Source organism: Acanthochromis polyacanthus, chromosome 12 (genome assembly GCF_021347895.1).
Source record: "Acanthochromis polyacanthus isolate Apoly-LR-REF ecotype Palm Island chromosome 12, KAUST_Apoly_ChrSc, whole genome shotgun sequence".
Taxonomy (NCBI): Eukaryota; Metazoa; Chordata; class Actinopteri; family Pomacentridae; genus Acanthochromis; species Acanthochromis polyacanthus.
In genome coordinates, this window is record NC_067124.1 from 22,335,721 (window position 1) to 22,362,767 (window position 27,047).

Genomic DNA, 27,047 nt, shown 5'->3' on the forward strand with positions numbered 1-27,047 from the left:
AGCAAAAATTTATCTGAAGACACAGTAGTTTGTTTAATTTTAAATTGGCCATCTGAAAGTTTTCTCTTTTTCACCCTCTTTGGTGATATTTATGGTGATAGTTGGAGGCGTGTGTGCTCACAGATCCTAACCATCATCACTCAGCTGGCATAACTGTTCAAGGTCACATACATGAAAGCGAGTAGGGAATAATGTCTTCAGAGACAGTAATGACTCCGACTTTTTGGAATGTCACCAAAAACACCCAGTTCAAATAAGTGTAAATGCAAGGACTGTCAGATAATTCCCTCAGAGGGTCACAGACTCAATCACCATTGTGTTACCTCATTTGGAAACAGACAGTAACTTAACAGACATTTACTTTAATGAAAATCTTCCAGATTGCTGCTTTAACTAACGTGCTTCACAAGGATACTGAGAAAGCATCTTGTGGTCTGCATCCCAGGGATTAATAGCACCTTTAACTATAACTTACTATTATAAGCAAAAAAAGTGTTCTTTATTCACACACATATGCAAATTCATGCCTTGCCAGCCATCAGCAACAATTACGATGACTGGACAGCCTGCTCTACCACGAGCCTGTTAATCCAGAGGTCACTGTAGATGATAATCAATTTGAGCTGATCACAATATGCACTTTATGTGGAGAACGTGTTACGTTGTGAAGAAGATGATCTGTAGCCTGACAAGTCTCGACTTCTGCTCACACTTCTTGCATTTACTGCACCGCAAATAAATCTGAGCAAACTCACTGACATGCATAAAGGCCTGAGAATATGAAATATGTAGAGAGGGTTTTTTGTATCTCACCAGAAAAACCTCACAGTCCTTGCCAAGAACATCATGTACAGCAGCACTTCCTAAACTGTAAATACGTCGACATCGCTGAATAAAGGAATTGTCAGTGATGGAGGACAAAAAAAAGTAGCTGCTTTTAGTGTGTGAAAGTTATTCATAGACTGCCAAACATTTATGTTAAGTATCTGAAGGGATATTTAATTCTGTTTGGACACCGTTCACACCACTGAGCCAACCACAGTGACACCAGATCCAACAACATCTTGAGAACTGTACAACCATAATTACAATTCAAGCTGGTTAAACTGCCTTTTATCACTTAGTACTCGGGTGTTTATTAGTGTTCCAGTATACTGTGTTCTTATCAGCACAGAGACAAACATTTTGTAGAGTCGGTCAGACAGTTGAAAGGGCACAGTATGTAAATACAGAAAAGAAGAGTGGTCAGTTTGTATATAGTTGCTAATCTATGACAAATGGTGATGTGATCAAGAGTTCTGGCGGGTGATTGAATCAAGAGAAGTGGCAAACAACAAATGGTAAGAGAGTTATAAAGGGTGGCACTGAGGGTAGGGGGTGCCTGTAGGAAAAAGATGTGCTATTTTCTTCATCATACTTTATATTTTGTATTGTAATTTACACAGACACCACAAGTGAAATATTTATCACATCCTCTGAGGATCACGACGCTCAAGTTATTTAATTTAGACCTCTTCAGTGGAGAGGTTCCATATTAACGACACAAAACACTTGCTTCAAATGTTAGATATTTATTACACAACAAATATTTTTTGACTCATTTTCAATGGCAAACAACAGTCGCGCCTGACTGATTCTTAAAAAAAAAAAAAAAAGAAATTTACATATCATTGAGCTTACAAAAAGTGTTGAATGTTAAAACAGAAAATAAATACAGAGGAGTAGCTCTTCATTTGTCAGTGCTGTTCCTTGAATCATACCTTTTAGAGTGACGCTAAATCTTTGCAAATGCTTTGGAGACAGAAGTGAAGAAAAAGGTCATGTCTTGGGGGGGGGGGGATAAAAAGAGTCATAAATTAATATTTGGTGGTTGTTGCTGGAATCTTCAGGACATGCAGCAGAATCTGCAGCCCTTCTTGCCCTTGCAGCAGTTGCAGCACCAGTGGCACAGGTGGAGGACGCCGTGACGCTTTTGCCTGATGTGATTTGGCATCTGCGTGAAAGACAAGAGACATGAGCAAGGTGTTCATCTCCAACATTTCATCCTCTCCCTGTATGGAGAGAGCACCAGGGTATTCCGTGGGGAAAACACATCCACTTAAATTTTAATTTGCTCGTGGTAATTGGCTTAATTCATTCAGTCAATTGAACATACCATCCATGATTCCATTGACATCTCTTGATGTGCCGCAACTGGAGTGTCATTGCTCCCTGCCTCCTCCGGCTCTTGCACCTGTTAATGAATTATGCACATTTAGGCGCCACATCTGAGCATCCTGACAAAACATTGATAGCTAATAAGCAAATTAAGTGAGTTTAAGTCAAATTCTTACCCCGGTGAATGGGAGAGCTGAGCTCTCCAGAATGCAAACGAAGGCGAGCACGAGTGTCACTGCAACTGCAATGCTGAATGCCTTCATTTTGGTCGAAGTTTAGACGGTTTAGTGATTAAATCCTTTCGAAGATTAGAGCTGATAGGTCTTCTTTCTCATGGGTGTCAGACCACCGAAGAGCACCACAATATCTTCAATTTATTCTTCAGCTTCAGTGATGGATGGTGATTGTCTGGGCGAGTGGATTTCTTCAGATCTTTCACTGACCCTTGTTGGCTCTTTTACGAGTCCTTCAGCTGTCTGATGGTGAGGCTATGCTGAGCGTGTTGGTATTTATACGCACATGGACCCAGTGTTGCCTCATCGATGCTGAAACCCAGCCTATTCCTGGCTGTGATTACCTAACTCCTCTGGGGAATTTTTGACCTCCCCATTTCTGCTTTTCATTATTTTGCAGAATTGGTGGGAAATTCTCTGGTTTATTTTGGATCGCCCCCCCCACCCCACCCCACCCCACTGTTTGCAATAATATCACATCAACTACTTACTTTTAAATGCAATCTCTCGCTGCTGAGAGAACACATAATTCCACAAATTAACAGGCTGCCTGACAAAATGATTTTGATATCAGAATATTTGAGGGCGATACAAATTCTGTAAATGGGACTTTTCCCGGAGCAAACTTGGCAAGTGCACTGGAGATTTCCCAGCAAAGGCCAAGACTGCATGGGTCAATCTGTTGCACGGCTGACTGAGCCGCACTTGTTTCGACCCAGGAAATCCTTCACTAAGGAGAAGGAGCCACTTTGGAATATCCATTGCACAGTCTAAAGGATGTAATTACAACCTCTCAAATGGAATAATTAGCCCCTCATTTTCAACACGTTCAGTTTTTGCATAATACACAGGAACCTGCAGTTGAACCAAATTAAATCCCTTTGAGAGCTGCGGAGTAGTAGCCAGGATTAAAAACCTCTATTTGAGAGTCAAGGTGTTTCAATATGCATTAGTTAAAGATGAATGTAAAGCAATGTGATGAGGTTTGTTGTGGCTGGACAGCAAAGAATTGCATTGCTTCAGTTGTTTTACTCTGCATCTGCTCTATCTCATGACTTTCTTCTTTTATGATTTCCATACATCCTTCTATGATGAGGAGAAATGTGTCACATACAAACAGCATTTCTCATTTCAGCAAGGGTCTATGGATTCATTAATATTTTAAACAGTGTGAAATTAAACCTGTGTTTATTTAATGACAGCGGCCTAATGATAATAACCCAGTTCGTTAACAATTACATAGGTAAACCATAGCTCAGGATCTGTATGAATAATTTGTCCCCTTATCACTGAAGCAGCAATAAACACCTACAGATTAATTAACCTGCCAGGGTAGGAAAAGTATTCTCCGGCATGAGGCTGTGAATAAATGCAAAAATCAATAATGGTGGAAATGAAATCACAAGTGACAAAATAAAGGTAGAAACTGATAAACGGTGGGCTGTATGTGCTGATAAAATCAGAGGCCGTTTGAATTCTCATTATACCTTCAAAGTCTTTTTCAAATTGCCTCTGCTGACTCAATTAGGGAACAACATGTTGCAGGACCCCTGCGTCAGACTGTCTCGTTTACTGATAACCCTGCTGGCCCGTGTGTTTGCTTTGCGGTCACCCACAACATCAGTGTCAACAAATACAATCATGAATGGCTCCACATCTGTTGGAAGGTGGCCACGCTTTTCCAAAATTCAGGCAGATCTTTGTGTTATCATCGCTCTGTGCTTCTTTTTTTCCCCCTCCTTCCCGTTGCGTTTCTACGTGACAGAAAGGGCCTCTGAACCAATATTTAAACGAGCACGCAACGTCCAGATATGATGAACGTGTCATTTTGTTTGTCATTTTTCTCCAAGCATGACTCAGATTCTTATGAGATGTGAGTCAGACACTAGTCAACCGTACTAAGACAAAAAGTAATATGTTTAGCAGAGGTGAGGTGGGTTTTCCAGGCATGCGTGTTCTGTCCTGAGTTGTCCTGAGTATGCATGTTTTTTGTCCCAGCAGTCCCTGAGGCTATCTCTTCTGGCCAAACAAAAGCAGGCACCAGCACGGCGGACAGATTCACCCCAGCAGGTGCCCCGCTACCTTGTCTCTCCCGGTTGAGGACATTGCCCCCGTCTGTCCCTGTTTCATCACCGTCCTCTGGTCCAGTCCCCGTCCATTTCTCACCCCCTTTTACCTCCTCCCCCTTTTGCCTCGACCAGCTTTATATGAGCTACAAGACATTCTTCACATGAAACTCATCTGCTACGATAGCCAGGAGACAAAACAGGCCTTAAATCCAAAATAGTGTCATCTAACGCACCCCTCAAAACTAGGCCACGGATGGAGCGGTGCCACGACACCACAAACATGTAAATCTGTGTATAAACAACAACAACAAAAAAGCAAACAACTCATGGTCATAGCCACTTATCATGTGCTCATTCTGACTGTCAAATTTGGACAAATGCGATGTCATGCTCAGACTCAGGTTAGCAGGTTGCTGCTAAATGCAGGGATTTCCCCACTTTGTGTAGAATGAGAGGAATGTTGTGACATATTCCTGGAACCTCTGAAAATTAGTGGGCAGAGCCATTCCAAATTTTATGGAAGAACATGAAAAAAGGACCTCCTAAAAATATATGAAAGTAACATGAGGAAAGTTTGTGAAATGAACATGGAATTTTGGAGGTTACAACACTAAACATGAGCTGCAACGCTCTGAGTCTGAGAGGGAACTCTAGATGCAAGTCAGCAGTAAGGAGTAAATCTCTAGTAACGGCATAAAATAAACAGGAATTCAAAAAATTAGATGAACATCTCTGGTCAAAATACTTAAAGCTATGGATGTTTTAAGTTTCTGTTTTATTCATTTTCTTGTCATTTAAAGGTTGAAAGCAATTTTATCATGTCAATATAAAAGATACCTGGAATTAGCTCTCTCTTCTTCTTGTTTACAGTTTGAACTATGATCTTCTCGTCTATTTATTTAGAGATTTAGCAGCTATACCGGGCTTTGCAAAAGTTCTGTTACCCTTTTTAAGACCTTCACGACAAAGAACACAAAGATTTTTTTGGTGCAACAAGATAAAACTTTTGGGTGGCCACATTTCTGATTACTATTATCATTAACACATATATTGAAATATTTGGAAAATAAAAAATTATCTTATTGCGCCAAAAATTCTTAGTGTTCATTTTGCAAGTGTAACAGAACTTTTGCAAAGCCCTGTACATGCTATTTTACTGCTTCGAAAGTTTCAAAATTGCGGTCTTTGTTTCTATTGAGCTGTTTTTCCCCCCGTGGTATCATTTACTGAGGGAATTTAATGCATCTATGGAATCCATATTTGAACAATGTCTAACATTATTGGTTATCATTAAAAAATCATAGGAAAAATATACAAAATGACCAAAACAATAAATCAGACATTGCCAGTTTGATTTGAAAATGGTATATAAATAAAGTTATCATTATCACTTTTTGTTTCTTCCTATTTGTGGATATCTTATTTCAGATCTTTCGTACAATGCTTTTACAGGTTTATGCATGGTTGTATCTTTTCAGCATTTGTTTAGTGTTAATTTGAGTGTCATTAGTCCTTCAATGAATCAAAGTAGACAAATAAAAAATATATATACATTAAAAAAAGTATGTGGCTGACATTTCTAATATCAGTCACAAACGCCCACTAATTATCAGACACTGAGATTTAAGACACGCTGACACTTCTCAATATTTATTCCCTGTGATATTGTATTTAACATTACTTTCAGACGCAATCAAAACTGTACGTCTCTGAGCTTTAAGATAAAGTCAAACATTCCTTTCAACAGTTTGGTCTTTCATTTTGATCAGTGCTCAAGATACTGTCAGATATGAAAGACTGGTTGCTCAAAAGAGGAAAAAAAAAGAAAGGAAAACTCTGAGCTCATTCCTGTCCTCCATCTCTGACAGCAGCAGAGCATATCCCTTTGTGTTGATACTAGTCTTATGAGCAAGGCAGGTGCTGTGTCCCTATTAATGTAGGCCCGAGGAAGATGAGAGGTGAGGGAAGGTATGTGGAGCATTGTGTGTTGGATGGAATAAGACTCGTTCCGTCAGCTCTTTTCAACAAACAAGGTCTGAGAGAGTGAATGTGAAGCAGGCTGAGGCGGTGGACAATACATACTCCTGACAGTGTGCTCCTATAGCTGCAATAAAAAACAAGGAGGACATAAAACTGTAGCATAATGTGTTGGCCAGCATGAGTTCAATGAAAATCCGTCAGCCGTGTCCTTCGGTAGAAGTGCGTAAACACACCCACGAAAAATAAATGAATAAAAACACATAAAAAAGGCCTTTTCCAATTCACTACAGGTTTGTACAGCAGGGCATTTATCCCGTCCTCCTGGCAAATGTGGAGACAGACATTTGCTCAGCACTGACCCGACATAAACTGCTGTTTCAAATCCGTTTCATATAATTTCAGCCGTAGTAATTTACTGCTAAAAGGAGACACATTTTCCAATTAATACATCAATTAATTGTAAGTGAATTATCTGCACTGAGAGGTGAAAGTCGCACTCCCCGGTCCACGCTCCATAATGCACTGGTTAAAGAAACTCATGAGCCTTTACGCCATTTCATTTTCCAAACCGACTTCATTTCAACTCTGTCTGGCCCTCTTCAGAGAGCTTTTGCAGGTTTGAGGTGAAAGAGGAAGACAGACAGACGGACAGAGAGTTTGTATGTCCCAATCAGAGCGGTACGTGGGATCAGAGATCACCCACTTCAAACAGAAACAGGGACACACAGACGCCTGCCTGGCTAGCTGCGTATGTTTTAAATGGCAGCTGACAAGCTTAGAAACACCGGAGGGGACGACAAGACAAACCAAAGCAATTTTAACACAGTGTCGACCTAATGAATACTGAAAGATAATGAGTCTTTCAGTTATAAATAGTCTTATTGTTTGGATGCATCCAAGTCTGCAGTTAAAAGATAACCAAACTCATGTCTGCTTCCTCTGTAAGAAGAGCACGATGTTGCTTAAATGGCTCAGACCTGCAGAGTCAAACTCAGTCTCACCAAGGGCTTAGATGTGCCTTTTATCCTCCACTGATCTTTCTTACCCAAGCTGCCCTCTGTGTCTTCTAACTACTATCTGGTTTCAGTTTCACCCATGTGTTAACTCATACTTCCTGCAGGCATACTGTACACAGCACCACAATAAGTTTATTTGAACAACAGAAAACGCCTGAAAACTTCTATCTGGATCACTGATAGACAATGCTGATATTTAAACACTATTTTTTGAGAGCCCTTGTCAAGAATAGATATTTCTCTTAACTGTAGACACTGACTTGTCACAGCAGCACGGACAAATAGGAAGGAAGTTTTGCTAATGATGGTTCAGTTCCACTGAATGTCCCAGGATACAATCCCGGCACCCTGGTAGAAGCACGTGGAATGCAGTCATTTGTTATCAGCAACACTCTGCTTTTTCTTGCTATCACATTCAAGATGCCTGCTGTGCAGAAAAAAAAGCCTATTAGAGCGAGGTAGAAAGTTCAACGTAAAAAAATAAATAAAAAAAATCCAAGGGAATCAGACTCAACCCTCAGTTTATGGCTATATATCATGTTGCTATAGGTCCTGCTATAGGAGAAACTCCATCAGATTCTGCAGGATGAGAGTGGGCGTATGCATCTGCTTCTGTATCATATTTCTTAAGACTAATCAGGAATGGACAATTTTTGAACCCAATGATGGTGGCTGTCAGCAATGTCGAGTTGAAATGATTTTGTGCGAAATAGTTTCGCTGAAGCAGGCTAGGTGTTCCAGCCCATAGAGAACATTCTGGACATACAACATGTCTGAGCAGTAAATGAGGGTGTCCAAGTGAATGATTTGACTTTTACACCCCACAGTTCAGGATTTGTCAGCAACAATGTCCCAAATTACATTGAAAGACGGACTTTTTCCACCTGTAGCGTTAAATAACAAATGGATAAACGCATAATAACCCGAAAACCATCAAATAAAACATCATTTTTCCGTATTTATCCAAGACCTGGGGAAGGACAATGAACCACAACCGAAGTCCACCACGATTATTGGCTAGTGAAATTTTTATTTTCCACCATTTTACTTACAAAAGATGTCTCTAACCTGAGAACAGTGAGGCTGCTACACAGAGGAAAAAAAGTCTTTTTTTCCTTCCTTTTGCCATTTCAAAAAAGAAACGCGAGAAAAAAAGAATTAGCCACGAATGACCTTTCATTTGTGAACATCAATCTTCCAAAGCATTATTCATGTCTTCACTTTCGCATTGTCTGCTCTCCTCTCACTGAGGTGTAAAAAAATTCTACTGCAAAACATCTATCATTCAACTTTGGCGAGAAGCCTCGTTTGATAGATCAGACACTTGCACTATCCCTATCAGGTTTGAATCTAGCAGTTGTAGCAGAACAGCACTTCCAAAGCACAAGCTGTTAACTTACAGAGTCTGAGATATTAAAATGTGATAGTCTGCCTGATTTTGCCAGGGGTCTGAGTGTTGGTTTTGCTTTGCTGGATCCTGAGCTGTTGATACAGGGAAAAGCAATTGTGCTCTAATAAGTGGCGCCGAAGCTTGAGATCTCTCTTCCACGTTCACTCACACTGCCCAAAGCGGAACAAAAACACATCATGTATATTCATTCACAGATTCATCAACAATGTTAATATTAGCTTTTGCTGTTTGTATAACCAATTGCAGTTCACTTCTTGCTTGCCTGAGCGGGTGGAGGAATAGCCGAGATCATTTCCAAGTTTCCCCACTTCCAAACTATTCCGTCTTTTCGTGGAGAGCGCGTTGTGCTCAGCTATGAAGTGCGACACAGAATTTCTGTGTTTTCCTTTTCCACAGTGAGCAGAGTCTTTGAGTACCGCTCTCCAGGGTGCCCCCCCCCCCTTGTGCATTGAGTTCCATTTGAAGCGTTGCAATACCAAAATAGAGCAAACAGCTTGAAATGAAACATGTGGGGATAATTCCTACATGTATTGACACACCGGCAAATCACACACTAACAAAAGATGAAAATAAAACCCACAGTACCTAAATATAATTCAGTAAAAGTTGGGATTTTCTCTGCATTCCTCCCCAGTCTACGGTCAAAGGTGTCGAGTTTGTTACGTCTGCATCTTCCACACTACATTTAACCTTTCTGATTAAATACCATCTGAACAGTTGGATCTTTACACATTATGTTCTTGAATTGTTTTTCTGGTTAAGCAAATGTCCAACAATTCAAGTAAACCACTTTTTTTTCTCCCCCAAATCAAGCTTCAAGATTGCACACACTTCATGGAAATAACTATGACAAAGGGCAAGAATGAGTTAAGGAGTTATTGATTGTTGACTCCCAGAGATAATCTGCTCTAACATCCTGTAACATCTGTATTAAAACATGAGAAGTCGTATTTACATAAATCAGCCCTGAAGCGTTGACCTCCTCAGCTCTTTGCTTGTCTTTGGGTCTAGGTAAGCTATGTATGACACATTATTTCTGTCTGTAAAATCATGTCCTTGTTGCATACTTTGATGTTTTCTCACTTAAAATTCAATCGGCTTCTCTGGGGTGCTCGAGTTTCAGCTATCTTGTCTCCATCAAGGCTTCTGTCAGCAAGCAGACTAATAAATTAAAGGAGCTAAAAACAACATATTAATACAGAACTCAAAAACACAAACAGAATACAAGCATGAACTAAGTCAAAAATTAATAATAACTGGGGGAGAAACAGTACACTGGCAGGGAACAGAAATTAATATCACAGTCCATGAGAGAAGCTACATAAATACAAAACGAGGGAGGAGTTCAGCAGAGGTTCGTTTTCATAGCTAGTGCTCCGAAAGCACCCTGATGGAGGTGAGTGGACATCTTCTGTCGGAGCACATTTCTACTGAGTTGCAGCGGGTGGTTATCTCAATAGGATTGTAACAGTCAAGTGCAGCCACAGTGGCTAGTGAAGGGTTTGCGACCTGGAAACCCAGGGAAGGATGCATTCACTAAAAAGAAAGTGATTCTCCACAAGTCCTTTTTTTAAAACATCTCGCCTCATTTTCCAACGTGTCAGTTACATGTCTGAGTGGCGGTGCTCCTCCCCGTTCTTTCATCTCTTTCACTGCGGTGGAGTCTCTCCAACCATCTCGATGCCATGCTGCTGGAGTTGTGCTCGGAGCAACGCGTTCTCATTCTTCAGTTCTTCGATCTTAAAGACACAGAGCCAACAACATAACAAATCTTTTCATCGACATCTTCGCTCCTGTGATGGCTAAATTTGACTCACAGTTTACAGACCAAACTTTTCAGTTTCAGTTTGACTGGGAGTGCTAGCTGCCTGTAATGTATATGCAGGAATTTCAAATCCCTGGGATTAAGAGTTGTGTGTGCGGTCCTTTTCAAAGACAGCCCTGTCCACAACCAACTGGATTATCAAATCAGGAGGTATGTCATCTCTGCTACATTTCCCTTGGGTGAATCTTGAATCCACTGCCTCCCCACTGAGGGACTGAGAGAAGGATATTGAGCTTTGAGCATCAGAATAAGAATATATTGCCAAGTGCCTTGCAGGCCCAGGATTCAAGGGGGAGACGTGGCAGCCTCACAGCTGTAAGATTTCACAATACTTTGAGTGCATTAGCACGCACTTAGTTCTCATACAACCCCTGTGTATATTATTCCCACAGTCTCTTAAAGCACTGATTTCAGGTATCACCTCCCATTATAAGAGTGCAAAGTCTTTGATCCTCTTTGTTGATGATCAACTATGCAGCCTGAAATCTCCGGGGGTTTGTTTTGGAGAAACGAAGATGCATATGGGGGTAGGTGGATTTTATGCTTCTGAGATCTAAGTGGGAAAAAAAATGTTGCAATGTACTATAAAGCAAACTAATCTATTCAATGCAGTGGCAATCTCCACAGCCACATCTGCAGCCCACTATGGCTGCCTTATTATGTGCAAGTTTATTTATTTGCTACACCCAGCAACCTCAAAGGGACACTCTGAATTATCATTCATAGACTTTCTTTACCCATTACTGAAGTCATGGAAACTTCGCTTGATGCCTCATTTGCAGGCTAGAGCAAAGACTGATATTCATACCTGCTGCCTGCACAATTCGTTGTCCACTTGTATCCTCTCCACTTCCTTCAGACTCTCTTGCAGTCGCTGGTTGCTTTGCCTCAGCTCTCGGATGTAGTCGCAAGCTTTGGAGAGAATGCCTCCTTTGCTCTAAAAAGACAAAAATCCGGTCACACAGTTGAAGGGCAAAAACATTACACAGAAATGTCATTTAAATTCGGGGCAGTAATGAGTCAAGTGAGAGACAGCTTACTGCTCCGGTCTTGGTGCTGTCCATACTGCAGTCTGGGATGATCTTGGAAAGCGTAACTATCCAGTTGTTGATCTTGTCTCTTCGCCGCCTTTCAACTGATGAAAATAGAAACAGGAAAAAAAAAAATACAGTCCATAAATATGAGCTGCGTTTCCAAACTTCTTGTTTACACCGAGAGATCAAAGTTCACTTTGGAGTAAGTTTTCATTTACTGGCTCTTGTGCAGCTGCAAGGAAAGTTTGAGAATCGTTCGGAATTAATTACTCAAAAAATGTGAGATTTCCACCCCCGCCACAATTACAGACAAACTAAACTCAGCTAATAACACACAAACAGTTGTACTTTTCATGTGTTTATTGAACACAATGAATAATTACTGCCAACAGTGCAGGCTGGAAAAAGGAAAAGAATTTAGGAACTCAGAATCTCCTGTAGCAGAAGCAACATTCAGCAGACGGGAGAAAACGTGAACAATCTCTTCCTACAACAAAACGGTTTCAGTTCATCAATATTTTTGAGAGGTCTTGTTGGACGGTCCTCCTTAAGTCATGCCACAGCATCTCAATTGGACTAAGGTCAGGACTCTCACTTGGCCATAGCAAAACACGAATTTTCTGTATTTCAACCAGTCCTTTGTTGATTTACTTCTGTGCTTTGGATAATTGTCATGCTGCCTTAGCCAGCCTCTCCTAAACCTCAGGTCATGGCCTGCTGCCCTGACATTCACCTTTAACATCGTTCCCTCAAGGCGTCTAGACCTCGAGCTTACAAAGAAACATCAAACCACAATGTGCCCCTTCATCGTGGTTCACAGATGGGTTCAGGTGTTACTGCTGGTGTAGTACTTTTTCTCTTCCTACAGAGCTTTGTGCATTTTTTAACAGAAACTTTTGTCTCGTCTGCCTACAGAACATTGTGCAGCAAAAGATGTACTGGAATGTTTTTTTTTTTCTTTTCTGATGAGTGTGTTTTTGTACCGTCCTTCCATTAACATCATTCTTACTCAGTGTTTTTCTTAAAACAGACACATTAACAGATTAACGATAGTTTTACTGTTACCATCTGCTTCTTTTTCACCTCTTTCAGGAATGCGTATAGTGTTCTTAGTGTGATCTTTTCAGGAGGACAACTACTTGGGAGAGCACCAGCAGTTCTTAATTGCCTCCATTTGCAGACATTTTGTCTTTTTTTAAACTGCTGAACACCCAGGTCTTTAAAAATGCTTTTCGAGCCTTTATCCACCTTTGTGCATCTCTACAAATGTTTTTTTTTTCTAGAGTCCTATGAAAGTTGTTGGGATTGAGGCATGGTGCACTCCAAAATCTTTCTTGAGAAGAGCAGCATCCAGTATGTTACTGTGGAGTAATGACAGCAGTTGTTTGCCAGAATTTAAAGGGAGAGGCACCTCTACAACCCTGACTTACAATCACGTCTTGACAGGAACACCTGACGCCACGTACTTTTTGGACAGGTGGCAAAACCAAAGATTCACAGATGTGTTTTTCCCACTTGAACTGTGAATGCTCAATCTGTGTTCTATGAAGACATGAAAAGTACAACTGTTTGTGTGCTATTCATTTAGTCAGATTGTGTTTGTCTATAATTGTGGCTTAATGAAGATTAGACTGCACTTTCTTCAGTAACCAATACAGAAACTTTGGTAATCCAGGTCCTGGTCCACAAGGTTCACAAACTTTTTCTTGCAACTGTAGGTACCAGATTCACGGTCCAACTTTGACAGCCCAACAGTACCCTCTAGTGGCCAGTCTGAAAACATATGTTGTTATCTATTCTTAAAACAAAACAAAAATATTTTGACCGGGTTTAGGCTTTTTCTTTCCAACAAAAATTGCTCCATTTAGACACCCCGCTGCACTGTGTTACACTGTCGGGTGAAATTAAAAGCCACAATCATAGATAATTGCCCACCTTCATTATGCTGCGCTCTTCTCCTTTCATCTCTTGGTGTTCGGGGTCCATCCATTTTCCTGCAGTTAGAAGGGGGGGGGGACATTTTTCATACACAACAATATCTTCCATCTCTGAGTATCATACAATCAGGTACAAAGCCAAACCAGTCCACCAAATTCAACTAATCCTGTGCCTACTACAAAACATTCTTGACTGTAATCTTCAAATCCAAACCTACTGTAATCGCTATTTAAAATGGGACTCTGAAGATGTGTGTTGCCTTAGGTGGAAATTCTATGGGATGCACGGCCATATGAGGCCACGTCTGCAGTCCTGACACTCCTGCCCGATCCGGGCTGCTATGACTGGAATACTGAGACCTGCCCTACCAGGTGAGGCCCAGAGGGAGCGCACTGCTTTATTATGCTGTAAAATTACAACACTGGAGAAAACCAGATACTGTCCACTGGAGTCTGGGTCTACGCCTAATGACACAACTGTCTCTTGTCTCCGTACCTTCCCTTAGGATTCTGTTAATTAAGTCCCAGGGACGTGACAGGGGAACTTATCAAACCACCCACCATGGCACGAACAGGCCAATAACACACTCATGTATAATGACAGACAGCCTACTGTATATCTCAAACATGTTTCTGTTTCACTAATTGGAAAAGACAATACTTCACTTACCCTATTTAAATCAATCAACACCCATGACAAACAATAAAAACTGAGGAAAATAATCATTTTACTGAAGAAAATCTGAGAAATAATTGCAATTATTGCATATAAGATCACTTTGTTTTTTCACGGCCCAGAGTTAATAAGCAACCTGTAAGGTCATTCTTGTTCCGTGTGTGTCCTTCAGCAACACATCTTTATTCTACAGCAGTGAATTTGCGTCCCATCAACACAACTCTGACTGCCGATAGCTTCGTTTGAGATAGCCAGCTAAGCCAAACGACAGTCTCTCTTGTATCTCAGAACATCTTAATGGGATTTCAGCTGTATAATGGATTCAGCCCAACAGTACTCTTAGGCAAAGTGCAAAAAAGGAGGATGGCTGTATGAATAACTAAATGTACAGGCCTAGAGGAATGTCTTTCTCCCAGCTTTCACAATATAGACACATGTAGAAGACCACCTCATTTAAGTGCTCCTGAGACTTATTGTTGCCAGAGAAATTCTGAAAAATTCACAGAGCACAGCCCCACCGCTGAAGCACCTCGTCCATATTATTTGTAGCGCGGATGTATTAAAGACCTAAGTTTGTATAGAGTTTTATCGATCTGTAAAGAGAAATGTTTTTACTCTTTCTGTCCTGCCTTCTACAGTATTACTATTATTACCAAGCCATGGCTCAGACAATAAATCACTTAAGAGCACATTGAGACACAAGGGACTGCAGTTTGGGCTTTATATTCTGTCAGTGGATGATTTAACAGAGATCAGCCTTGGTGAGCATCAACTGGTTAATCAGTTTTAGCCGGTCATGCAGCAGACAGATTATTAAATTAACAATACATGGTTTCTGTTAGCTTTATCTGTCCCTGTATTCCTGTTATATCAACAAAATATTCCCATAACATAGCAAAAAAAGACTTCAAATGCTGTCCAAAGAGTTTTATCACCAACTTCAAAACTAGGCTAAATGAGAACAAAACTCAAACAACTACAACAGAGGACACTTTGAAAATGATACTAAAATAAAAGTGTGGAGTGAGCCATTTGTTTCCAGATGGAAGACAGTGACCCAATTTCTAGGTCCTAATGGAAAAATACATTTGCCACAAGCACAACTAACAACACTGGATCAGGGTCAGTAGTCAAGAAATGCTACATTTGTGTCTCACACATCAACAGCAGGGAGAATCACTGGAGACTTGTGGGAAGGGGAAGGGCGGACAGGAGAGGAGGGCAGAGGTTTGTGTGCTTCTTCTCTTCTCTTCTTGTGATTTAATTTGATTCATTCATTTGCTGTAAAAAGGAGTGTGGGAGAAATGTGGAAACTGTCCTCACCAGTTTAAACCTTCGTGTTGCAGCAGCTCGTTTTCATCTCTGCGAACGGCAGATAGGGTGGGAAGTTTTCATTCACTTTGCTCACATGTCAAGAATAACGTCACTGCTTATTAGTTTGTACTTAAATATAACTCTGACACCTGAAATCATAAATTATTCATGTGAGGGGAAATAAATAGAAACAAACATATTGCAGATAGGCATTCTGAGAGATGAGAAACAATTCACTTTGTACTTCGACACATGTAAAGCAGTCTGTCGACGCCACGAACATCAAGCGACATCAAATATAGCAGAGCTGCTGCCAAGTTTAAGACGGATCTACAACTTCCCCTAAAGCTGCCTACAACAAAGGAGCTTCGTTTTTGAAAACCACAGAAACATAAAAGCACCTGGTCAATTTACGGTATATACTCAAACTGATAAAAGACACATGAAATGCAGAGATTGGTAATAGTATGGTGTGTCTTCTCTTGTGGTTTTTTTTTTAAATTACCATTATGAGGACACAAACAGGAGTTTATGTGCTGCCTACAATAACTCACACAAACTCCTTAAAGTAGCACCAGCTGAACGACTACAATCCACTGAGCTTCACGAGTTATAGGTTAAGTATAAGTCTGGTGGAAAACCGAGGAATATTCACCTAAATTAGGGCTAACTCAATTTGATGATTGGTCATGTGTTCATTTGTAGTTACCACACAAGCAAATGACTGTGGTTATGCTTCTACCAAACAAGGGAAACATAGCTACTTGACATTCAAGAGGCTCGCACGTCTCAACAATACAGCTCATGTGCCAATGGGTTTCCGGCACTCCGGCGACCTCCAAATTTGAAATAAAGCCTGCTGGAATTCTCTTTCTGAAGAAGTATCTGTAGTAAGCCAGGCCTGGTATCACGCAATTAAAATGGCAAAGTCTTTGCTCAGGTGGGCCTGCTGATCATCTTAATAACAGCAATCACCAGCATGTGTCTGGAGCTGACAGTTGGAGAGAGTCTGAAATGGATCCCTTCTGATGCATGATTATAATGATGCACGTTGTGAATTTTGGAGATAAACAACATAAGATTTTGGAGGAGAGGAGGAAAAAAAAAACTGGCCAACCAGTATGTGCAAACATAACAGTCCTTGAATTCAATCATCGCAGTAAACTCAGGAGAGACAAATGAAAGACTCCCTGGGCAGGAAAACAGTCTTGAGTAAAAGCTAAAGAAAACAACAACAGCTGCAGCGGCACCAGTGCAGAATTTGAGTCTCGTTGTAGAAATTGTTCTACAGTCGTGTGTTCATACCACGTTTAATCGTACGAGACACTGATCTATCGCCAGCAACTAGTTTGTCTCTCTATCCACATATACCCCTACTAAGCATTACGTTTCAGGCTGTTGCAATTTACCTGCACTCCCACAGCCGCCTCCGGCATTAGCATTTAGATTTCTAGAAATTTAGTGTGCTTTGTTAACTCGGTTTGACTTGATACTTATTTATGTTGTGTATCTCAGACTCTGATTGATGGGGTTTTTGTGCAGATGTTCCGGAGCATCACAGGAGCAGAGCCGCACTGCAAACTGAGATGTCTTTCTGTCGCAATGAACGGTTAAAGCTCCGACAAAAAACAGCCAAACTACAATTAATCAGATTTAATTAACAGCTCTGAACATTAAACACTGAGTCCACTTTTAAAGCCCAACCAGAATTCATATTTAAACTTAAAACAAGCAATTTAGACACTCACCAAATGGCTTTACATGAGGACAGCTCTAACATTCCTTTCTCCGTGTTATTTTTTAAAAAGACTGCATTATCAGTGAGGTCTCCTTTTACCAAACAGCAAATGAAAGCGCTGATACTTACGCAGGATAGGGCTGTGTGCGTGGGGCGATGGATCGTGGTGTGCCTGTCTGAATGACATCAGGGGGGGTCATCATCACATAAAACTGACCTGTGGAAGGTATGGTGGCATTCAGTCAGCAGTGAGGAAAAACACAACGGAGCATTTCATAAACACCAACTCTTGTTGCCCGAAAGAACGTCTCACAACAAGACCAACAATAATCAACAAATGGAAAGAAAAACAGTCACCATTATCTTCTTCACGCTCAGCAAAAACATGATCAAAAATGCACATATTTCACTGTAAGCCAAACAGACACTGCCACTATGTGTGTCGTACGGCTGCATGATATCGTTTCAACATCAGCGCTATGATACATGCACACGGTACGCAATAATCATACTGCAGGAAGTGTGATGTGAAGTACAGCAAATTATCTGTAACATGTCATGGCTTCTGGTGGTTGACACAAAAAGAAAACTTGCGTTTCCACTAACTGATCTCCAAATGACATCTGTGTGTCTGTAACATAATCTCCTGCTTTTTAAAGCTTCCTGCGTACAGTTTTTTAACTTTACTTAGAAGACACTAAGTTTGTTGGCATGCAGGCTCCGTGTGAGAACAGAGAAAGATTTGGTTGCAAAGAGAGACACAATGTCAGTTGAATGGAAATATTTCAGCTACAGAACAGATGCTGCTGACTAAAAACAGGGACTCTGCGGACAGTGTCTTGCAATTATTGCCTCTACACGAGGCAACAGAAGTAATCTGGTCATTTAAATCGGCACCACAGAGCTCTCACAGGAGTCAAAAGCTGGATTTGAATGCAATCCAAAGCAAAAATCTATTACAAATTGCCCCTTACGGATGACATGGTACCAATTAACACTGTTTGTAAAGAGGGTTTAAAACATGATGTGATGTAATGCTATCAGGCACCTATTCCTCATACGTTGGAATTGCAAAGACGTGCAAAAATGCAGGGCACAAGTTGAAACAGAGCTGCCACACATGGAATAATATGCAGCTACAACGGATCCAGCTGGAAAACAGAGCCCGACATAAATCTTTCTGTCCAATTTATTAACAGGGCTTCCAACTGCGTGGTCGCAGTTTGCCAACTGCATTTTTCGCAGATGATCATACAGGTGAGAAAACTGCACCGACGATAAGAGAAGCGTTAGCAGCTTGGGGCCTCGATGACAGACGCCAAGCCTGAATAACAACAAACAATGTGGTGAACGTGGTGAAGGCTGCTGCTTTGAACAAGTTTCCATATCATAACAGGCATCGCAGAAAAACAAAATATTGCAAAGTCAGTTTTCTGAAAAATGTAATCAGATAAATGTGAATTAGTCGTAACACTTTGTAGCTTTTCCTTTTTAAAAATATGGGATTAGGGACTACATTCACTCTGCATTTGCAACATTCTGCTGAAAAGCACAAGAAAAATTCTACTTTTCAGAATAAACGGGCAAGACACGTCCAGTCTTTTCACCAACCACTTGGATTTTTTTTAATCTCTACTGACTGAGGCCACATATTATTGCTTTAAGGTGCTTTACTTGTTATGTCCTTAACACTTTGACTCAAATCTTGTCTCATTTTTGAGGCTTTCACCTTGCAGACTCAGCATCTACTGATTCCGTCTTAGGGGCGTCTGACTTCTGTGGGTGTGTGTCATGTGATGCAAGAAGATACACAATGCTCGGCGGGAGAGACGGCAGGGAGTGTGGATGAGCTGCATGAGCCTGACAAGCTATGTCAGTAATCAGTAACAGATGGAATACATCAAAGAACCCTAATGATTCAAGAGAAGCTCAATCACTGAAGCAACACAACGACCTCGCATGATCCTTCACTCATGATCGTGCTGTACAGTGGCTTTTCCTAGAGTATGACTGAACTCTGCTGGTCAGCTGGAACAGATCCTCTGGGTTTTAAGGGTCTGCTTCATCTTTTGCAAACACAAAAGCGAGATGGTTTAATAGTCCGGAATGCTTTAGCGTCACTTCCTTTTACTTGGATGCAATTTGTGTAGTGTTACCGCCACAAACAAGTGAAGAAAACTACAAGCTGTATTTGCTCTGTGGCTCAACAATGTATGCCTCATATATGTATATCGTGGCAGTTGGCAATTCCTTTTTTATATTTTGAGAAAACCTTTACAAAGCTAACATTGCTGTCTTTTTTAACCCATAAGAGCCGACGATGACACCAGTGTAACAAGCACTTTGAGTGTCCCAGTCTCTTCCTTGTAAAGCTTTATGTCTGACCTTAACTCATTAAGTCCTTTAAGAAACAATGGGTCTGGGTTCTTATGATTTAAGAAGGACTGAACAACATGAAACATTTAGCACACACCGGGTTGGGGTCGGACATTTGGCAGCAAACAGGCTCCGTCTAAAGACACATGTACAGGTTCAGTCGGATCCCAGCTTTATGCTTTTTCATGTCTTGGCCAACATGACTACAAAAAACACAGACGGAAGCAGAAACAGTGGGTGATAAATTACAAGTTACAACAATAACTGCTGTTCAGGCACTACACTCTCCTACATAAAACCCTGAGAGACCTGCAATGTCCGGCTCCTCGATAACCATCAGAAAACACTAACAATCCACCATTCAACTGCCAGCCATATGCAATATCTAGCAGTGTACTTGCTAGATATAAATCTGACTTCATAAAACTGAATACACAGATGTTGGTTGTTTAGAACAGAGTCAAAGGCTGCATTCTGCCCTCAAGGACAAATGAGCACTGTCGACTCTCGCTGAAAGCAGAGGACAGCAAGCTTCAGGCAGTGATATCCTGACTAGCATCATCTGGACAACTACCATAAAACCACAAGGACAGTTAGGACAGCCAGACAACAGCATATGGCAGTAAAGAGGAGGAGGAGAAGCAGCGTGGGAGGAAATGTGACAAGAAATAAACAACATGTAAATGTGATACGCGGAGCTAGTTTAATTTTAGCTTCTGATGTTGTCTGACTTGGAAGATCCAACTTTTTGCCACAGACTAACATTTCTGACATAGTATTGAGGCTTGACCCAAGAACAATTGTAACAGTTGACAAATCTATTGATTATTGAAGCAAATCAATGCATTGCACAGATACAAAACGGCTCTTACATAGCCGTCAGCTTTAATATGTAGCTTGAGGTTGTTTAACGCTTGTATGAACAGACAATAAAGAGTACAAATTCTTGCTGTGTGTTGTTGGAATACTCCCATATGTGCGTTTGTGCTGCTCCAACACTGTGGTTTTTGACACCCTGCTTTAAAATCTGTTTAAAAGTTGTTAAACCCAGTTGCTAGGACTTTACCCAGACATAGCATGGCCTCATGCACACCCTGAACAACAGGCACACAGAGAGGGCCGGTAAAAAGACTGAGACGGCAAAAACTTTCCGGATTTTTTGACACCACTGCAGGAAAGCGTCTTTTTGATAGAGTCGGCATGGACCAGCAACAGACTGAAAGCAACATTAAGGTCGCTCCTATAGCTTCTGTGATAACATTACCAAAGATGAGGTGCTTGCCGACTGAGCTCCATGAACCAGAGGCTGCGCTAACGTTGTTGACTCAGTGGAGCCACAAATGTTAGATGTCACTGGTGAGCTTTCCAACCATTCTGTCTGTTTCCAACCAAACTGCCTCACCAGAAATGTAATTTAAAAGACTTCTTCCTTTATGCTCAGACCTGTCAGTGGGTCAGCTCAAACCTGGCAAACCGCAGGGATTGCAGTGCACTGGAGGAAGCTATGGTTATTATTTTTGGTTCATCAGTTTTCTTCCAGTTCTCCCAAGCTTGGCTCAGCAGTGAACTTCAGAGTGGGAGAAGGTGGTCCACTTTTTTAAATAACCACATTTGACAGGGACTCTCGCCGGGTGGTTCAGTCCAGTAAGCTTTCAGTGCCTTGGTGACGTTTAGAAAAAGAAAAAAAGGCAAAGTGACTCACATCTGCAGCACACTGGTCCTGCTTTTGCTATGTCGGCCAAAGCTGCGTGGATTGTGGTTCATTTACAACCGCTGAAAAAAAGCGCTGCTCTTCTCTCTTTAAGGTACCTCTCAATACACTTCAGTTTGTCACTGAAGATAACTGCTAAATTAGCCCTGTAGCACCGTGATGAAGCCTCAGCCCAAATTAAGTGTGAGAACTGACTCACCCCCTGCCTGTGTGAGTGTAGGGTCCGTCGCGGCCTGCACAGACACAGTTCCGTCGCTCACCGCGGTTGCAGGGAAGTAAGCAAAGCGGGTCTCCCCTCCCACTGCCTCTCCTGCTGGGCTTCCTCCATTACTAAAAGGGTTTTGGATCACAGCCTGTGACAGATAAGAGGGAAACAGAGGAGAGGCATGAACAAGTAGCAATGGCGCAGTCACAGCAGGTAAACGCACACCTCATTCTCTGTCAGACTCAATACTTGTATACCCCCTAGACCCCCAAGCAAGACACGGTGCAGTTTGACAGCTGGGACGAAAGCAGGAAAAGAAGCAGCAGCGTTTTCGCTAGCTGGGATAACAGCAAGGTCAGAAGATTCATCAATATGCTGCAAATGACAACATATTTGCTCTGTTGTTGTTAGAAAAAGAGCATACTTTGGATCAAAAATGTGCTCTGAATCTGGATGCCACAGTTGTCCAACATACATTGCCACTTCAGTGAATTCAAAAGGAACCACTGCACTTTAACCTGAGTCACAGAGTTGGGCACGTACACGCTCCAGTATTTATAATGCTTTTCTATTTTGCAAATGTAAGAAAAATTAACTCCTGCTGCAGCATGAATCACTATGAAACAGAGATGCACCCTTGAAGAGAATTTGTAGAGATAATGATAACTGATACCTGTTTGTTGTAGCTCATAAAGATATGGTTAAAAAAAAATCATTAAATTGTGCTTTTCTAATACAATCCCAATGCTTTAAGAGCATCCCTACAATTAATAATATATTAATTAATTTTAAACTTGTTCCTTTTTTAAAAATATATCCTTATTAATGGCCAGACCTTTACTCCTTGTTGACAAATAATATTCATTTGCAGCTTGTCTGCAACAGTTAGCTGCACTGTTTTGCTGTGTAAACTCACTAGCTGTGACCAAAGAGGACTGTAAAATCACTAACAAGTGAAATGAATATCATTGACTGGGTCTTGGCATTTAGGTACAAGTTCCTCTGACATGTGCCACCCGCCTAAATATTGTTTCAGATCAAGCACACCCCTCTTTTTGACATCAACACTCCCCAACAGCAGCAGCGTTTCTCACACACAGCCAAAACTGCCCAGGAACGGCTGACATAGAGTCCAAGGTGTTGACCTGACCCCCAAAGGTCTAAGCCCTACAACCTACAGGACCCAAAGAATTTGCTGCCAATGTTCCAGTCCCAGATACCACAGGACACCCCCAAAGGTCCCGGGTCCATGCACTGACTGGTCAGAGCTGATTGGTGGCAGCAGAGGGACCTACACAATATTAGGCAGTCTCGGTCTATATTCTGCTCATATGCTCTATGATAATTTTTTTGTCTTTAGATATGACTTGCAATGTAGTTGTTAACTTGCATAAAATATAACTCAAAGTGAAAAAGCCTGTCTCAGAACTAAGTTTCAAGTGGTGTCCCTTGTTCACAGCCATGCTCCTGAGTGGGACTGACAATTAACAGCTGAACTTTTATTCCTGGAACAACAACGATCGTCTCATTTTCCTGCCTATTGGCCAATAATATATAGAGCTTTCCAACAACAGAGGAAATTTTATGTCTTTTTCATGTTTTTTTTAATGTTGGAGTTTTATGGCATCAGGGTGCGTCTACGGAAATAAAACCGGTTAGTAGGATAAACTATCATTGGTTCCAGTCTCTTCAGGGAGACTGTTGGAAATAACAAACTGCTGAAACGGCACCAATCTTATCCTTCAAGCCATCTATTAGAATGAAGCATGTGTGTAAAAACAGTAAACACTGCCAGTGAGCTCTCTTCAAATGGATAACAAAAAGGGATTGTCGTACCTGAGCCACAGCCTGAGGAGCCCCAGCAAATGCAGCTGTTGAGACAACGCTCACTGCTCCTCCTGCATCATCTCTTCCCTCAATGTGCTGGTCAGTCACCTGAACAACACGATATGTCACCTGCAGGGTGGAAAGAGAGACGTGGACAAAAAGAGTGAATCGGAGGAAAACAAGCACAGGAACAGGATGTTTCTGTTTTTAATTTGCTATACAGCTGGTTTACTGTGCACAGATCAAACTCTTACCTGGCTTGTAGATTTGTTTATCATATCTGTCGCTTCAGCTCAGCAAAGCCTAGCGTCTGACACTAAAGTCCCAACCTCAGTGGCGCACTGATCTCATCATCCCACACAATATGCTTACACTTCAGAATGTTCCTGATTTGATTTTAAAAACAAGTGAAGAAAATGAGCTTGTTTGTTCCAAGAATCAGTATTTGTATCCCTCCATCATGTGACTCTCCTCCTGACTGACATGTGACAGGAGCCCCATGCCAATCCTCGACCAGACTGGAATCACATGATCGCTCACACTAGACCTGTTTATACCAAATGAGCCACGTGGATCACTGACTTAATTCCCTCCAGTGTAAATCACCCAAATAAGGAGAAACCAACTTAAATGTGACACTGCTTTTTCCACTTTTACTAGTATCACTGTGCCATTGTCTATCACTGACTGCCACTGCAGTGAACGCTGCATTAGTGGATAGCAATTACACAGTTTTGACAAAGAGTCACCAGGAAATCATGGGATTAGAAAAAGAAAAATACACATTTGTACTTTCAAGCAACATAGAGACTTAGCATGGGGAGAGGGAGCCAAAGCAGCTGGAATAAATGCACAATAGCATAAGAAGAAACTACAAACTAGCCTAGGCAGCAATGTTGGTGAAAGGAACTGTATTTAATCCGATTGTGAGGTGATAGTACTTATGTCATTATTTATTTTATGTCATTTAAGACCAAGTATACGTGTAAAGTGCTCCAAATAATGAATAGACACATACGGTGCGAAATGTTGCTTACAGAAATCACATAATCTTTCATGGTCATATTGCACTTTGCATGTAACCAAATACTTTTAACCACCTTTATCAACACATAATAGGAAGCCCTGTCAGTTGCTAACTACCTTACTGCACAAACACCCCTGGGGCATTTATTCAGTCTGACATCTAAAGCAATTCTGGAGAGCTAAACAGATGCAATCTTATCCCAAGTGTCGAGGCCCATGCACTATTAGGAGCACTTAGACTCTTTCAGAAACAGGCGATAAAAAGCAACGACCATCAGTAGTTTCACACTTCCATCCATTAGTTACTTACCTGTGCACCGTCAGTGCGGAACTGATATTGTATGTTATGGTCACCAAACGCTGCAGCCTGCTGAACACTGGCTATTGTAACAGCCGTCTGCTCTTCTCCTGTTCCGTCTTGGAGGGAAAATAGGACAGACACAAACAGCCAGTTGTTAGAGAAGAAAGCATAATAATAAATACAGCTGACAATCCCAGAGTGTAGCTTAAAAAATGCTGGATGTTGCAGTAAACAAACAAAGGGAAACAAATGTTGCATTTTGTCAAACCTCTTATTTACCTATTTTTCTTTTATTATCTTGTTCTTGCACTTTCGTGACTTTTGCACTCCTGTTTTTTTGTTTTTGTTTTTGTTTCTAAGAGCCCTGTAATGTTAAATTTCTCCTTTGTGAGATTAATAAAGTCTATATTATCTTATTCTACACTCAGATGTTGCGAATGACAGCTTAGTAAATGCATTCTTACCCTCTGATGCTTGGACAACCTCTTCGTCTTGCTTTTCTTGGCTGCAAATCGGATGCACAATTCACTCGGTTATACAAACTACGCAACCAGCTAACGTTCAATACTATTCAGGGTTAAAATGAATATAATTACAGATCCTCCACTTCACTGTAGTTTATGCTAAACCTGTGCAAGAAGTCAGTAAGCCTGCAGCATAATCATGAAGAAAAACACAACATTGCAACTGCCCTCGGTTTACTTTCAGAAGCTGACAACAGTTATGTGTTTTAATAGCTAGCTTAAGCTATCTTAGCTTTTGCACAGTTATTAGCTAATTATATTATTTATCACAGCAGGATAATAGCCTCCTTGAGTATAACTATTCGGCAAAGTCTTCCACTTTTCTTGCTAACCTAACAGTAGTCTTCTCATTAAATTCGTTTTGACAACAGTTTTTAGTTCGGGCCTCGATTAGCGTCGTAAACTAGCTATCCGAAATAGCATGTTCTAGCTAGCTTGTAGCCATTTTGGCCGAGTCTCGGTTACCTTGCGGTGTCCAGACTCTGTTCAAGCATATCCATCAGGGTTAAAATAAAAAGTGATATTCGGTGTCACAGACGGAGATGGAAGTGCTGATCACGGGAACAAACACTCGGGTCATGTGAGAGAGACAGCCCAGGACACGTGAGGTATTGCTCGGTGTCGGAGTTAAAATGGAGGCCGCTGCTGGGGCTGGGTGATCCGAGGTGACTGCTCGATCAGCTGGAGGATTTGCTGCTCGCTGGTGACCACAGTCAACACGTTTAAAGCAACTGTTTTTCTCCCTGGTGGCCACAGGACTGTGAAACAATAACAGCTGGACCGTGGGCAGGACGTTAACTATTACAAACTAATTAAAATGAAAAACAAAAGTCTAATTTGTTTGTGTCTGGAAGTAACATAAATGAATATTTAATTCGTCACTTTAAATGTGTGTTTATAAATTGGCTTAATATTCTGGCGAAGAAATTATGGCTACATCATTGTTATTTTAGAATATTTTGGACTTAAACTATAACAGCAATTTCAACAACAAATTAGCATTAATAGCCATGAAGCTGGAATTTGTTGAAGGTACATTCATTTTAGCTATGGGCATCTTAGTTTATTGTAATCGTTTTTATTGATCTAATGAGAGTTTTTTTTTCTTTTTCATTTTGCTCATTGTGAAATTAACGTGTACACGCTTGAATGCATTAAAAAAACAAAAAGTCTCATAAAATGGCAATAGAAATTATGGAAGACACAACTGCAGCTTCCAAAATGATCATTCAGTTAAACGAACGTCTATGAACACTGATTATTTCACAAGGATATTTACTGCATACTGGATTTATTTTATTCAGATATACATAAAACTGACAAGAAACAAAACAATATTGAGATATCACTATTCAGGAATCGTCAGGCATGATTAAAATATAAATTCTGCAGTTATTATTGATAACTAAACATAATTATGTGATACTTAACATGTGTAGTTTGAAGATCAAAAGCTGTGACCCTCATTATGCCACTCTGCTTTTCATGAACTTTACCCTACATAAAACGGAACGTTTCGTCTTCAGGTTTTGTTTAGGACAAAGATACGAGGAACACCGCGTTATTCACAGGTGATTTGTCGTTATTTCCTCGCTTGCATATACGTCATTTGCGCATTGAAAGTAATTTGAACGATAGGATAAATCATTATATTGCAATGTACGGTTGCACTGTGGATTGTTTTTAA

General features: G+C 40.9%; 2 protein-coding genes across 3 annotated transcripts; both read right to left on the bottom strand.

Moving 5' to 3' along the window:
* Positions 1–1,555: 1,555 nt before the first annotated feature.
* Positions 1,556–2,646, bottom strand: hamp (hepcidin antimicrobial peptide). The gene is made up of 3 exons (XM_022205503.2): positions 2,334–2,646; positions 2,156–2,233; positions 1,556–1,993 (listed from the first exon to the last, which is right to left on the bottom strand). The coding sequence occupies exons 1-3, from the start codon at positions 2,418–2,420 to the stop codon at positions 1,886–1,888; spliced, it is 273 nt and encodes a 90-aa protein (XP_022061195.1). The 5' UTR covers positions 2,421–2,646; the 3' UTR covers positions 1,556–1,885.
* A 5,819-nt stretch (positions 2,647–8,465) lies between these two features.
* LOC110958802 (upstream stimulatory factor 2) lies at positions 8,466–26,077 on the bottom strand. 2 transcript variants are annotated; one of them, XM_022205504.2, is made up of 11 exons: positions 25,826–26,077; positions 25,301–25,341; positions 24,846–24,952; positions 23,519–23,638; positions 21,677–21,830; positions 17,520–17,607; positions 15,662–15,700; positions 13,661–13,719; positions 11,732–11,826; positions 11,500–11,628; positions 8,466–10,605 (listed from the first exon to the last, which is right to left on the bottom strand). In XM_022205504.2, the coding sequence occupies exons 1-11, from the start codon at positions 25,858–25,860 to the stop codon at positions 10,516–10,518; spliced, it is 957 nt and encodes a 318-aa protein (XP_022061196.1). In that variant the 5' UTR covers positions 25,861–26,077; the 3' UTR covers positions 8,466–10,515. The 2 variants fall into 2 exon arrangements, with proteins under 2 accessions (XP_022061196.1, XP_022061198.1); XM_022205506.2 differs by lacking the exon at positions 15,662–15,700 and having other exon boundaries at positions 25,826–26,074.
* Between the last annotated feature and the right edge of the window lie 970 nt (positions 26,078–27,047).

Excerpts from the sequence above, each read along its gene's own strand:
- hamp (XM_022205503.2), bottom strand. The coding sequence starts at position 2,420 with ATGAAGGCATTCAGCATTGCAGTTGCAGTGACACTCGTGCTCGCCTTC. Across the intron at positions 2,234-2,333 it reads CAGCTCTCCCATTCACCGGG|GTGCAAGAGCCGGAGGAGGC; the intron begins GTAAGAATTTGA and ends ATTCATTAACAG. Across the intron at positions 1,994-2,155 it reads TGTCAATGGAATCATGGATG|ATGCCAAATCACATCAGGCA; the intron begins GTATGTTCAATT and ends TCTTTCACGCAG.
- LOC110958802 (XM_022205504.2), bottom strand. The coding sequence starts at position 25,860 with ATGGATATGCTTGAACAGAGTCTGGACACCGCAAG. Across the intron at positions 24,953-25,300 it reads GGTTGTCCAAGCATCAGAGG|ACGGAACAGGAGAAGAGCAG; the intron begins GTAAGAATGCAT and ends TTTCCCTCCAAG. Across the intron at positions 10,606-11,499 it reads ACGAATTGTGCAGGCAGCAG|ATCGAAGAACTGAAGAATGA; the intron begins GTATGAATATCA and ends TGTGTCTTTAAG.